At 38.3% G+C, this 14,369-nt stretch overlaps 1 protein-coding gene across 1 annotated transcript in view; it reads left to right on the top strand.

Annotated features, from left to right (window-relative positions):
• Positions 1 to 953: 953 nt before the first annotated feature.
• RGS12 (regulator of G protein signaling 12) overlaps positions 954 to 14,369 on the top strand; it is a 53,790-nt gene continuing 40,374 nt past the window's right edge. Inside the window, 3 exon segments of the mRNA XM_031553210.1 lie at positions 954 to 1,679; positions 1,682 to 2,359; positions 2,362 to 2,921. Coding sequence (XP_031409070.1) covers positions 1,067 to 1,679; positions 1,682 to 2,359; positions 2,362 to 2,921 — 1,851 coding nt within the window. The 5' untranslated portion in view covers positions 954 to 1,066.

Genomic DNA, 14,369 nt, shown 5'->3' with positions numbered 1-14,369 from the left:
AAAGTAAAACCAAAACTCTTGGTGCAGCCTTTCTGAAACGGTGGCACTTACCCGAGTGTAATTTGGACAAGACACTGAGCCTTCAGCATAACCACCAAAATTCAATGAAAACTACCATTGCTGTTCACATAAAGCTGCTTTACCTTACTTATAAATCTACTCCTGACTTGATTAATACTGGCAAGTTGCGGAGCTCCTTCTTTGTTCTTCTTTTTCTGGAAGTTTTTATCTGAGCTAAAATGTGTGCATGTTGGAATGACTGAAGGGCAATTTTTATAGTGTTTGCTTTCTGAGAAGTTGAGTTCGTTTTCCGGTTTTGAATCTATGTTCTGATACATGATTGAATGTCTGTTTGTTGCTCTGTATGTAAATGAAATGTGTGTGCAAAAGTTGAAATCTGAGATGCTTATTTTAAGTTGCCTTTAAAATCAGTCAGGCAACTCTAGGGGTTATTTATTGAACCTCTTCTAGATGGATACATTTGGTGCTTGTTTCCGTACATTGAATATAAAGGAGTGGGCAGTACCTGCGCAGAAACAATTTTAAGATGCCTGGGAAAGGGCAGAATTTTCATTTTACTGTGAAATCTTGTGGTATCGCAGTGGTGTGCTAAACCAGAAGTTAACTGAATAGTGGGTAAAATGATGGGGTCCTGGGGAAGATGTGATGTGACACAGTATAAAAACACTGGGCTGTACAGCAGGAGACTTAGATCCTCTTCTTAGCTTTGCCATTAAATTACTTTGTCATTTTGGACAGCCACTTTATTTGCATTTGCTACTGCTTTATCGTTAGTAAAATGTCAACTTTGATGCCCATTCTTTTCAAGCTTTTGAATGCTGTGTTAATTCTCTTGCAGTAGTTTTTGTTAGAACCCACTGATTTCTGAATAGTAAGGGGAATGCTGGGTACTAAAAAAGAATGAAATATCACTCAGAATAAAAATGCCTTTTTTTCCTTTCTTTCTTTAGAGCTTCGTCAGATGAAGGCCTGATACTGTGAAACATGGCACAACCTCGGACTAATTAAAAGTTTTCCTGTTTCAGGAAAAAAAACTAACAGCAACATGTATAGACCTGGGGAGACAGTCAAACGTCGACTCAATATGCATGCACCTCCTCGGATAAGGAGTGTGGAAGTTGCTAGAGGAAGAGCAGGTTATGGGTTTACCCTTTCTGGACAAGCTCCTTGTATTCTTAGTTGTGTTATGAAAGGAAGCCCTGCGGATTATGTTGGACTTAAAGCAGGAGATCAGATATTTGCCATTAATGAAATTAATGTGAAAAAGGCATCTCATGAAGATGTGGTGAAACTTATAGGAAAATGTTCTGGAGTTCTCCACATGGTCATTGCTGAAGGGATTAGTCATATGGATTCATGTTCAAGTGATGAAGAAGTTGGCTTTTATGATGGAAAGGGATGGCTGAAGCCCAAACCTGACTCTAAAGCTCTAGGTATAAACAGAGCGGAGAAAGTTGTTGAAGAAATGCAGTCTGGTGGCATTTTCAACATGATCTTTGAAAGTCCTAACCTGTGTGCTGGGAACTCAGATAATTCTGCTCCGAAACAGAGATCGTTTTCAGATTCTGCTGCTATTAAATTTGAAACTGGAAATGAAAGTTTAAGTAATCCAAACCTACTGTCAAAGGATGAAATATCCAAAGTTCTGAATGATGATTCGGTTTTAGAGTTGGATTGGAGAGTGTGGAAGACTTTGGATTAGATGCAAGCATTTTGAATGTTGCCATGATTGTAGGTTACCTAGGCTCAATTGAACTTCCTTCAACAACCTCGAATTTGGAAAATGAGAGCCTGCAGGCTATTCGTGGATGCATGAGACGTCTGCGGGCAGAACAGAAAATTCATTCATTAGTGATGATGAAGATAATGCATGACTGTATTCAGCTGTGCAGTGACAAATCAGGTGTAGTGGCAGAATATCCTGCAGAGAAACTGGCATTCAGTGCTGTTTGCCCGGATGACAGAAGATTCTTTGGACTAGTTACAATGCAAACAAATGATGATGCAAGCTTGGCTCAGGAAGATGAAGGGGTTCTGAGGACATCTTGCCATGTTTTTATGGTGGATCCTGAATTATTTCATCATAAAATTCACCAGGGCATAGCAAGACGTTTTGGATTGGAATGTACAGCGGATCCAGACACAAATGGCTGTCTAGAGTTTCCAACATCATCTTTGCCTGTTCTTCAGTTTATTTCTGTCCTGTATAGGGATATGGGGGAACTGATTGAGGGAATGCGTGCAAGGGCTTTTCTTGATGGTGATGCAGATGTTCATCAGAATAATAGTACAAGCAGCAACAGTGACAGTGGAATTGGAAACTTTAATCAAGAAGAAAAAATAATAGAGTCCTAGTGGTTGATTTAGGGAGCAATCCAAGTAAACATATTCCTAGCAGTGTATGGGAAAATCCAGTCGGAAGGGGACAAAATCAGCCTGCTGCACATTGGAATGGCTTCTGTCATGAACAGGAAGGAAACATTCCTTTAGAAGTGATTCAGAACGATAAGTCCCAAAACCTAAACAAGCACTTAGGTCCTTCTGCTCGTATTGAAGTTCCACTGGTTTCCTCTCGAAATTCAGTGCCCCCATCAAAGAAAAGCAGTGCAGGCGTAGGCAGTCAGAGGTGGTTGCCTGTGCATGTTTTACAAGAGTGGCAGCATGGGAATGCTAGTGACCAGGAGTCTTACACTGATTCTACGGATGGCTGGTCAAGCGTTAACTGTGGTACCCTTCCCCCTCCAATGAGTAAGATTCCAGCTGACAGATACAGAGTCGATGGCAGCTTTGGTCAGCCGCAGTTAAAATCTCATAAAAATGAATGGTCTAAGAAGATGTTTTGCATGCAAAACAAGTTTGGCCTTCCGCACAGCGTTAGGAAGTCTAAAGAAGATAAAAAGGTAAGGAAGTTTTGGTATTGACTCCTAGAAAAACCCCCAAAAGCCACCCTAACCCAACAGCCTATGTTATTTGAACTCCATGATACCTGCATGTTAAAATTTACATGTGTAGTATTAGCATTTACAACATTTCAGATGAAGAAAATGTGGATTATTAACATTTACAGCATTTCAGATGAAGAAAATCTTATGGCTCTTTCTCCTTTGCAGAGGTTTTTCATATTCCTGTATAATTGAGTGCAGCTCTGGAATTGTACTTCTGCTGGGAGTGTTGTCTGTGAGAGCTTTCTCACATTGCTTCTTGTCTTCATTGTTTCCAAATGTTGTAGTGGCACTGTAATGAAAGGAGACATGACATTCTAGCAACTGCAGTTCTTTCTGACTTCCAGCAGCAAAAGAATGGAAACAGTCTGGATCTCCAGTCTGGTTTCTTCTTTTTAGAAGGCTGGCCTGCAAATGTCATTATTTTAGTGATATCTGTTTTTATACATTTGTAATCTAATCATTAGTCAAAAACATGTTATAAACTGTTAACTTTAATGAAATGAGACAATTTCATTATCACAGAAGTTAATTCCAGCAAACCTCTCAATAGAAGCAGTGTTAAACCTACGTTAAAGGATAGCTGTTAATCTTAGTGTCCCTTATTAGGTCACAGATCTAATATACTGTCAGCAAGCTGTGGTTCAGATTTTATTCCAAATTAGTCTTTCATCTGCTCCTTTTGTTACCATTGAATTTCTGTAAACCAAAGCAAGAAGAATTAAAAATAAATATATGGAAGGAGTATCCAGTATTATTATATACTGCTCCCTTTGTCATGTACGTGTTTTCCTGTTGAGGGAAGTCAGGGAGATTTGCTGATGACTGGGATTCCAGTAGAGTGGAGATCACCAGTGTTGCACTAAAAAGTTAATGGCAAGGAATTATATTTAAAACCAGAGCAATACCAAACCTCATGCTCCAAATGAGTCTTCAAGAAGCATTGTTCTTTCAGAACTGATTTAAGTCTCCATCATACTATCCCAGTCTACTTCTGGGAAACAAAGTTCACCTGGTTTAAAATATCCAACTGTTTCTCACTGTATAAAGTGAATGACTGCAGGCATTCATTGGTTGTTTCAAACCTTTATAGACAAAATCTTTGTGTTGTTGTGACACTCAAGGGATAGATATTTTGGTGCCTACGATGCAAGATACCTATTGTCCCATTCTGTTTGTTACCCTCAAGACCACACAGTTTGTGATCTGCTTTCCCTGATGGGCCAGGGAAAAAGCTTCCTTCCATGAAGCCCCTGGTGAGCTGAGGATGCTGGTCCTTTGGAAACTGGAGAGCTCCAGCTGCAGTTTCTGCTCCAGATATCACGGGATGCTGTTGAAATTTCTTGAAGGTCTCTGCTACACCTTTGTGTCTGCAGTGTTGTCCATGATTGTAATACAGTTTGGACTTTTTCACAGGTTTAAACACAACAGTTTTATGTTTGAAATGCATTTCATGGAATATACTAATAAGAATCACATTGAAAATTTTGCACTTTAAAAGAAAAGATGTTCTGTATGTGTTTAAACAGCAGTAATACGCCTACTGTATCACTCACATCAACATTTACCACAATATATATTACAACACAAAACATTACAATTACTCTTCTCTTTTAAGTGCATTTGCTAATAAAATAAGTATCCTGTTGTCTGATTAATAGTAATTTTGCTTGCAAAAGAGACATTTTAAATGTTCCTACGTGGCTTTAGCCTTTATTCTCGTCATTAAGGCAACAGAACCTTTTTTGTGTTTTATTTTTTTTCCAGTTCTATTGAAGGCTGTTGAAACAGATGAGGAATGCTCATGAAAGTCTTGAAATCATTTGCAAGCATAAGTTGCAAGCTTTTAGTATTATTCAGAGTAATTCATAGTGATGAGGTAATGATGTGTTTTCATTTTATGTCTTTGATGAAAATAGTCAGGAGATGTCATATTATGGGTGAACCTACCTCTGTTTTTCTGTAGGTACTGTGGAAATAGGGAAAGCCCCTAGTTTTGTATTTTAGATCACTAATTTGCTTTCACAATGAAGTGATATTCAGACTTTCTTTCTTGCTGTGTGTGGAGAGAACAATGCCCGTTCCATAACATTGTGTAGATGGGTTGGCTAGATGCTGTGCTGTAGGAAACTCCTGGGCTTTCTTTGACCTTTTAAAGGGGCAGGACTGATTTTTTTTTTTTTTTAATAGCATGCTCAAACACCTTCCAGTCATGGAATAAAGTATATAAGCTGTCCACCTGGGATTCTATCCATATTTTTACAACTTAGTGGCTGAATCTAATCTGATTCTAATGTTTAATTTGTCAGACCAGCCCTTAAATTGTTTCTTTATTATTATTTTTTTCTTGTCTGTGGCATTAGAAGAGGGGTGGCCAGCAGGGACAGGGAGGTGATTTTCCCCCTCAACTCTGCTCTTGTGAGGCCCTATCTGTAGTACTGTGTCCAGGTCTGGAGCCCCCAGAACAAGAAAGACAGCTGCTAGAGAGTGTCCAGAGGAGAGCCACGAAGATGATCAGCGGACTGGAGCACCTCCCCTATGAAGACAGGCTGAGGGAGCTGGGCTTGTTCAACCTGGAGAAAAGAAGGCTGCAGGGTGACCTCATTGCAGCCTTTCAATACCTAAAGGGAGCCTACAAACAGGAGGGGAATGAACTCTTTGAAAGGGTTGACAACTGCAGGACAAGGGGAAATGGTTTTAAGTTGAGGGAGGGAAGCTTTAGGTTGGATGTCAGGGGGAATGGTCATGGCATGAAATGCAGCAAAATGTACTCTGTTGTACAGTGTTAATGGGAATGAGAAGGGCATAAACTCCTGATTTTATAGCTGCACCTATAAAATATTTGTGAATTGTACAGAGCACAAGTGTAGATGTGAGAAAGCTCCATATATGCAGAACTGGATGTGGGAAGTACCTCTTGTGGGTAGGAAATATATATATGGCATCTTAGGCTTGTTTTCTGGGCTTTGTTTTCCCTTTAGTGTTGTAGCTCCTTAGTGATGATTTTTTTTTTCATTTTATGAATTAGAATTGAAATTAATTTTGTAATAATTGGTAAAATTGCATGTTTTTTACATTACTCTTCTTTGCATTGCCACTAAGCATTTTAAATTTTAATGTAAGTACAAGAAGTTGAAAGTAATTAAAATTGTCTAATTTGACTAAGTGAAATTGGATAGATTGGGCTTTTTTTTTTCCTTTTGCTTTAAAATGTTATTGAAAGAATTATTCTTTTTGAACTTGTGTACATTCACAATGGCTGTATTTTTTGTCTTTTGATCCTTATCATATGGAGAGGAGGAGAAATGTGAGTTCATCCAGGAAATACTGGTTCTATTCTACCTCTTCTGACTTAGATTTACTGAAAGGTGTACTTGGTCCTGTGCACTCCTACAGTTGTTTCCTGCACTGAACTCCATGTTTCCTGAGTTCCTGAAAAGTTTCACTTGAACAGCTTTCTGCTGAGGCATCTAATGAGACTTTTTAGGAGGCTCTCCTTGACTCTTAGTTGAAAACAAGAAGTGGGAGGCTATGAGTCTCAGCATGACTAAGAAAGATTTCTGGTAGTGAGAAGCTTCTGAATTGCTGCAAAACTGATACTGGATAGGGGTGTGTGGTTTAATGAGGTCTTTGAGACTAGCAGATGGTTTCAGTGGGAATAGAATAATTCCTGCTCTTTTGTTTGTTACTCCTTTGCTATTGCCTTGTTATTTCCACCTTCAGCATCCCGCCTACTGATCCTTTTACATAATTTCGGTTACAAAAAAGCAAAGAACTGTAAGAAATATGAAAACATCAGGGGATGTTAGGATTGGCAAGGGACTTGAGGAATTGCTGAACAAGGAAGCATTCTTTTCCCTGTAGACTAAATTAATCTAGTACATTTGATTTTGTTCAACTCTCACTCTCTGATTTCAGGCTAGGGCCTGGCCAAAAAATCCAACTGTCACTGTTTTAAATTAAGTCTTACAGGGAAAATAGTCATTTTTCTACTGGAGAGCTTTATAACAGTCAGAATAGACTCTGAGTTTTCTTTCCACAAAGACAGTAACCTAGGTGCTGACCTACTTTGTTTTAATATTGTGGAGGAATACAGAACATTTCAGATCACAGGTGGCTTTACAACCAGAGCTTAATAACTGATATTTGGGTATGAGTTCTGTTCCAAGTGAGTATGGCAAATCTACTGCAGCATTTTAAAATTGAGTATTGCTTTTTAGATACCTTCTGCTTTGCATTTGTTACAAGACTTTTACCTTGACCACACTGCAGTTTGTGCTCTTGAAGAGAGTGAATTTGTGAATGGACAGCATCTGTAGATCTTAGGGGAGGAAAAAATAGATAAACTCATTGTATGATGCTCACTGAACAGTATTAAAATTCTTTTTTTAAACCAAAGAATTTATCAGCTGCTTTGTGACCTTCATGATTTGTAAAAATTTAGAAGACAGATAAATGGCACTGTGGGGTTTCCTAATGCCTATTTGCTTATTAGTATGTATTCTGGGTTACATGTGTATATATGTTTTGATCAGAAGTTTAACTGTAACTACTTTAGATCTTCATTTTCAAAGCAAGTAGTATTTAAAAAGATGCTTTAAGAATGGATTTCTCTTTTTAGTGAAATTTTTTAATTTGCTTCAAGTGCAAGAACTGCAGTTTTTATTGTTGGTAACTGGGTGGTGAACCAACTGAAAGGCAGATATTTTAGATGCAGAGACAATGTTGGCAAAGCTGTGTGGTTCCCATATTTGTTTTTTTGTTGTATAATTACATGTTTTTTTTTTCCCCTTTCCTCTACAATTCTGTTTGCTCACTAGTTTAAATTGTTCCGTCCCAGCTGTTTGTAAAGCAGAATTAATGGCAGCTGGATTGCTATTCTTGTACAGTACAATTTAATGTTAACATTTGGAATTGCAGGCTTTGATCTCATTTGAGATGTACTTCTATATCTTAAAGAGAACACAACTGAAATCCCAAACACCAAGCTGGAACTCAGGATGAGCTAATGCAAATTACTCTGCAAAGCAACATTCGTGTGAAATATGAATATGATATTTTGCTTGAGAAAATGAAAAGCAATTAAATGTTTAGTCATTTCAGGCAGCTTTTCATATGCCTTATAATCTTTCAAAATAATGACTTTTAAAAATGCTCATCCTTAGGATCCTTAAAAATGTATGAAAATCTGAAATAATGCTTTTCTGTGAAAAGGAAATCATATAAATTCTGGAGAATAAATATATTTAAAGCAGTGTTTATTTTGTGGAAATCTCATTTCAAATCGAGGGACTATGAGATGTCTTAATATTTCCGAGCTAGCATTGAGTTGCCAAGCCACAGGAAAAGGCAGCAACGTGAGAAACAAGGGGAAAATAGATGGAGAAAAATAATTGGCACAGAATTAATTGAAAATTATGAAAAAAATGGCTATATCTCAAATTCTAAACATGAAAGTTTTCAGTTGTAGGAGAACGGATCCTGGTTCCTTGCAGCGGAAAAGATACAAAGGAAAGAAGAAAGCGAGCTGCGAAATAGCAGTTCTTCATGGGAGAAGAAATAGATCAATACAGAATAAAGCAACAAAAATAAATATGAAATCCATAAAACTCACCTGAAGGGTTTAAATAGAAACATGAAGAAATTAAGGTTCAAGGAAAAGGCTTCAAAATTCATTCTGTCAATAAAATAGCCATTAAGACATCAATAAATTTGCAAAGACGCTACTGGAGAAGATACTCTGCATCACCAAGCCAAATTCTAACTATTCTAGGTAGTCATCATTCCTTCCATACACGTAGCATATGTACCTTTGAAAAAAATGTTTGCACTCCAATTTCTGCAGGAGAATTGTTCCAGGACAAAGCTATTATGATGTTAGAAACTTTTCTTTATTCTCCAGACTGAACTCTAGTCATGATCATCTTCTACCCATTTCTTCTGCTGCTGGTGTCTCTGTTAGTACAAGGCACTCTTTCTTCAGGGTTTACTTTTTTTGCTTATGCACAGAAATCATGTTCTCTTTTGGCCTTCATTTTGTTTGATGTGAAATGCATAGTCTCTCAGTGTTCTGGCAAGTAAAGATTTCATTCTCCTGATAACTTCAGTAGTCCTTTTCTGAACCTTTTATAGTTTAAATTCTTTCTGGGAGATAGGTGACTGAAATTTCACACCAATCTTCAGGTTAGGGGCTGTCCTGCTGGAGATGAGCTCTGCAGAGAAGAACTTGGGTGCCCTGGCGGACAACAGGTTGGCCATGACCCAGCATTGTGCCCTTTTGGCCAAGAAGGCCAGTGGTATCCTGGGGTGCATTAGAAAGAGCATGGCCAGCAGGCCAAGGGAAGTGATCTTCTCCCTCTACTCTGACCTGCTGAGGAATACTGCGTTCACTTCCGGGCTCTTCAGTTCAAAAAAGACAGGAAAGACTTCAGTGGAGGGCCACAAGTATGATGGGAGGCCTGGAGCATGTCCCTTATGAGGAAAGTCTGTTCAGCATGAGGAAGAGAAGGCTGAGAGGAGATCTCATCACTGTTTATGAATATCTGAAGTGTGGAAGTCAAAAGGATGAGGCCAGGCCTTTTTCAGTGGTGTGCAGCAACTGGACAAGGGGCAGTGGGCACGAACTGGAGCACGGGAAGTTCCATAAAACATGAATAAGAACTATGAGGGTGACAGAGCACTGGAACAATCTGCCCAGGGAGGTTGTGGAGTCTCCTTCTCTGGAGTTATTCAAGACCCACCTTGACGCTTTCCTGTGCAACCTGTTGTAGGGAACCTGCTTTAGCAGGAAGGGCTGAACTAAATGATCCCCAGCACTCCCTTCCAGCACATAGAATTCAGTGATTCAGTGATAAGGTTTTGTGTAACTGTAGTGTACATTTTCTTATCTCTGTTGTAAATACATTGTATAATACCTCTTCATCTATTATTTACCTTTTCCACCTCATTGATGGTTAATATTTGTTTTCTAATCAGTCGGTAAGAACAATCATATATATGAAATGAGATGTGCAATACTGAGATCGATATCCTATTAATTGTGCCTAACGATCTCTGTGTTAACCTTTTTTTTTTTCTTTTTTTTTTCCTTTGAATCTGTTGTTTCTTATAGTCAGTTTTACCTTTGGGTTTCCTGATATCACCTGACATATTCCACAGAGTGGAAATCACACCATACGTAGTTGTGTTTTCCATACAGTTTCATTTGCTATCTAGTCATATTTGTCAAGAGAAACACTGATCAATCTCATTCCCTATTTATTTTCTCCTAGTCATTTAATTTTGTTTTAAAACTCTTTCACCAATTGCACATTTTCAAGTGGAAGTCATCTTAGTCTCTTCCAGTTTTACATAATTGTAGTCTTCTTCCCTTTTCCTACTTTTTCATGGCTATGTATTTGTAAAGCTAATTTCTTGATTTCTTTTCTGATGTTTCCTCATTTGCCTTTTTGATGGTTACTGTGCATTGGTCCATGGTTCCTTGGTTTTCCTTGCTTTTGTTTATGATAAAGTGGAGCCAGTTGTTATGCATGTGCTTGTAATTTCCTTTATGTTATCCATTAGCATACTTGGGTGTTTCGGCTCCTTTGGATCTCCTACAGATAGAGTCCCAACTCATGTGAGAAACTGTTACCTATACTGAAAAGAATGAGCTTGCTATTTTGTCTGCTTTAATTCCATCAACACGTGTATCTTTGAGAAGGGATTAGGATAGTACTGAAATTTGGATGATCATTGTCCTGTGCCTGGTATCCTTACTGCAGGAGACAAGAAGCAGATTTCCTTTACTTGGATGTCCAGAGATGGCTCCTTTTGCGTCTTCATCTTGTATGAAATCTTACCTGGTTCTTGATTAAATTATGGCCCTAATTGCCCTTCTAAGTGCTGCCGTAATGGTTACAGGGTAGTGAAACGTATCATTATGAACTGGTTATTGAAGAGGTGTTCTTAAAAAATGTTTTAATTGACCAGTGATGTTGAGTAATACCAGTTGAATCTTTTGTCACAGGGCTGCCAAATTAATTAATTAATTAATTACAGGCATTGTGGTGCTACAGCTTGTAGAAAAGCTGTAAAGCTTGAATGATGCTTGGCCTTTTTTAATTAGCCTGTCCCTGCTTGATCTGATTTTGTGAAGTTCAGTTTGAGTCCCCTGCCGGCAGCTGTGCAGGGCAGCAGAGGGGTGTTATTCTTTCTATCCTGCATTATAAGGAGTTTGATATTCTCTGATCATGCCTGCCTTTGCCCCCAGGATTCTCTGCTTTGATCCAGAGGATTGGACCATGGTGAGCTCTATTCCCTTTTTCCTCCCAGATTCTTTTATATCATTCAGGGTACTAGAGAGAGATCTGAGCTCAATGTACCCCATTTTTCAATGTCTTCTCAGGCCCCAGAGACCCTCCTTTTATACGCTCCCTAACTCTGCCCTGTCAGTTTTTAGGCTGAGTTGTGTTTGATGCTGGAGGATGGGAAGATGGATGAAGGGGGCTCGCACTCAACATTCTCTGCATCTCTGTAGCATAGGGGCACTCAGCTGACAGCACCCGCAGTCAGGAAGATGGCAGCTTGGGGATGACAGAGAACCACAGGGGAAGGTGAAGCCTCTACAGAGCAGGATTTGAGACTGATATTGATAACAGAAAAATATTTCTATCAGCTTCTTTTTCTGTTATTCCCCAAGACTTGCAGTTTTATTTGATAGCTTTGCACCGACTGTAAGGAATTACTTTGGCATCTGTGTTTCCTGTTACTTTTTAGAAGGGTCTAAATTAGGATCTCTCCTCCTGAAGTCTTAAAACTGCATGTTTTTGTAAAGATGAACTCCTGCTTCAGCCTGACCCTTCTGCTGCTTAATATCTGAGAGTAAACTTGGCATGTTTTGAATATCCGCAGAAGTTTCAAATTATGTGATCTGTGTGCATCTGGGTTTTGCACTAAAATGCTTATTATGCACTTTACCATACAAAGTCAAAGAGTCAAATCTAAAAGCAGAGAGAGTTTTAAAAAGCTTCAATAGCTGGAAATAGGAGTTGGGCAGATCCAAATGAGATGATTTAATAGGGACTATAATTATGCTTTGTGACACACAGAATGTAGTAAATGCTGTATTAGCTGAGCTTCTTAAATTGAAGCCTTTGTAGTGGTGGTGTCCCTTTTCCTTTCACAGTACAATCAATGAGTATCTGCATCCTCCCTTTGTTATGTGCTTTTCAGAGGTATTTAATGAAGCTGTTTGGGCATGTGCACAATCATTTCCTGGCACTTGTCTTAAGCAGTCAGGACAGTGGGTAGCCTACCTGTTCCACCTGAACAGAAGGAGAAAACTGTTTCTATCTAAATGATTGCTTAGCAATGACTGCGTTTCTGCTTTATAGCTTGTAAACTTTTTCATTACATGCAATTACGTTATGATTTTTTTTTACTTACACATTTTTGAAAATGATTTTACTCTCGTACATGTGAGTCTTGTGAGATAAACTTCCACTGTGAAACATGCATTGAATGCATTTGAAAGCATCAATAGGTTGATGATCAGACTTTCTAGAGTAGCTGTTCTTGTAACGTTTTAAGTTGGCTCCTCTTATAGCATGCCTCTCCCTTTCTTCCTGCTCTTCCATATGACATCCAAAATCTCTGTCCCGTAAAATTCATGCCTTTAGTTTCTCCTCCAGGTCACAAATTACAGTGTGTTGTGCTTTAAATGATTAAATTGGCAACATCTCGTAAAGCTGGCATTAGCCTGCACAGTTTTCCTTTCTCCTTTTTTCCACTTTCTGGATTCCTGCTCTGAGCTCTTTATGTGCTGTTGCACTGAATTGTGATTTCCTAGCACAAATCTCCTATTTCAGCTCCTACCCAGGAGCTGCTGTTTATTCCTGCTGCTTCCCTCCTGCTCCTCCTAGCTTTAAAACTGAAGTATTGCGGGACAGGATTCTCTTACTTACATACAGGTATTTGGATGAGAAGGCAATATATGTTGAGAGACACAAAGGCCATGTAGTACAAAATGGAAATTTCAAGTTGTTTGTATGGGAATTTGTTAAAAAGTTAGAATATTTTCTAATTGCATTTGGTACAATAAGAGTGAGATACAGGTCATTCTGTAGCTGGGATTTTCTTGAAGCTAATTGAAACTGTTTTCTGAAGTGTTTGGTTTCATTGCATTCTGAATTATTGATAAGGTTTCATCAGCTTGCTTCTGTGTGCTCCCTTTCAGATCATGGTGTTACATTGAAAACCAAGGTTTCATGTTGCATCTCTTCAGTGCTTCCAACTCTGACAGCTCCTCTCCTTCACAATCCAGAGTTGGCAGGGTGCAGCATCAGTTGCACTGACACAGCTGGCTGTGGACCTGCCTAGCAAACAGGTTTACATCCTTTCATATGTTACAGAGCTTCATTCATTTCATTTCATTTCATTTCATTTCATTTCATTTCATAAGCTACAGAGGAGTCAGAGCTACAGACACTGTTTTGATTTTTTGAAGATTCATTTAATCTTTCTAAATATTCGCTGTAGGATTGTAGTAAAGATTTTTAGAATGATGATAATTTCTTTATGGATAATAGCCTGCAAAATTTCCATTAATTAGTCATTGCACTAGCAGTCTCTCTTTGAGTAAATACTGCGAATTTCTTCAGCTGAATTGGCTAATACATTCTAGTTGCAAAGTCTGTTCTCTTTTCAAGTCATTGATATTTTTATTTCCAGCTTTTCAGAGTGCCATTGAACATATTTGCCAAGATGTTGCTGCTGTGCACATAAGCTACATGATTTTTTATAATGCAGATATGTATGGAAGGTAATTTAAAATAAATTATCTGCAGAAGGAGTTATATTTTCATAGTCTGAATATCTAGAAAGGAATTGAGAAAGCATGAAAAGGGAGATGTCTGAAATGCATTGCCAGGAAATTAAATATTCTGTGAACGGTAGTCTTTATTTTTTTTAGCAACGTCTTCCTTAATTTCCTAGATTATTAATTTGATTCTTCAGAGTAAGGGAGAGATTTTTGTCAGTTGAAAACATTTTTCTAATTGCAATTACCATCCAAATGAGTTGAGGAAGTCATTAACTCAGTGAATTTGTCTATTTTCTAATGATTAAGCACTGTGTTATTCTCAAGCTCTTTTTTTTTTTTTCCCTGCTCTTATCCTTAGTGTTCCGTCAGTGCTCAGTGAGTTTTGTATAAACGAGTAAAGAAATGTAAAGAAGAATTTTGATGCAGCGTTGATTTTCTGTCTTCTACTACTGCACAGTATTCAAGTGTTTTTGTCCACTGTCCCTTTTTCTCTGTTATTTTTCTGAGCATAGCTGGGGAAGCTGCATTTCCTTCTAAAATGGGTCATCTGCTGAGAATTAATGTTATCTAGAATCTGCTTCTCAGTGGAATAGTATTAGCTTTGT

The sequence above is a fragment of the Meleagris gallopavo genome, chromosome 4, assembly GCF_000146605.3.
Source record: "Meleagris gallopavo isolate NT-WF06-2002-E0010 breed Aviagen turkey brand Nicholas breeding stock chromosome 4, Turkey_5.1, whole genome shotgun sequence".
NCBI classification, from domain to species: domain Eukaryota; kingdom Metazoa; phylum Chordata; class Aves; order Galliformes; family Phasianidae; genus Meleagris; species Meleagris gallopavo.
Note: the sequence above shows the minus strand (reverse complement) of the source record. Positions and strands in the feature narration are given on the sequence as shown.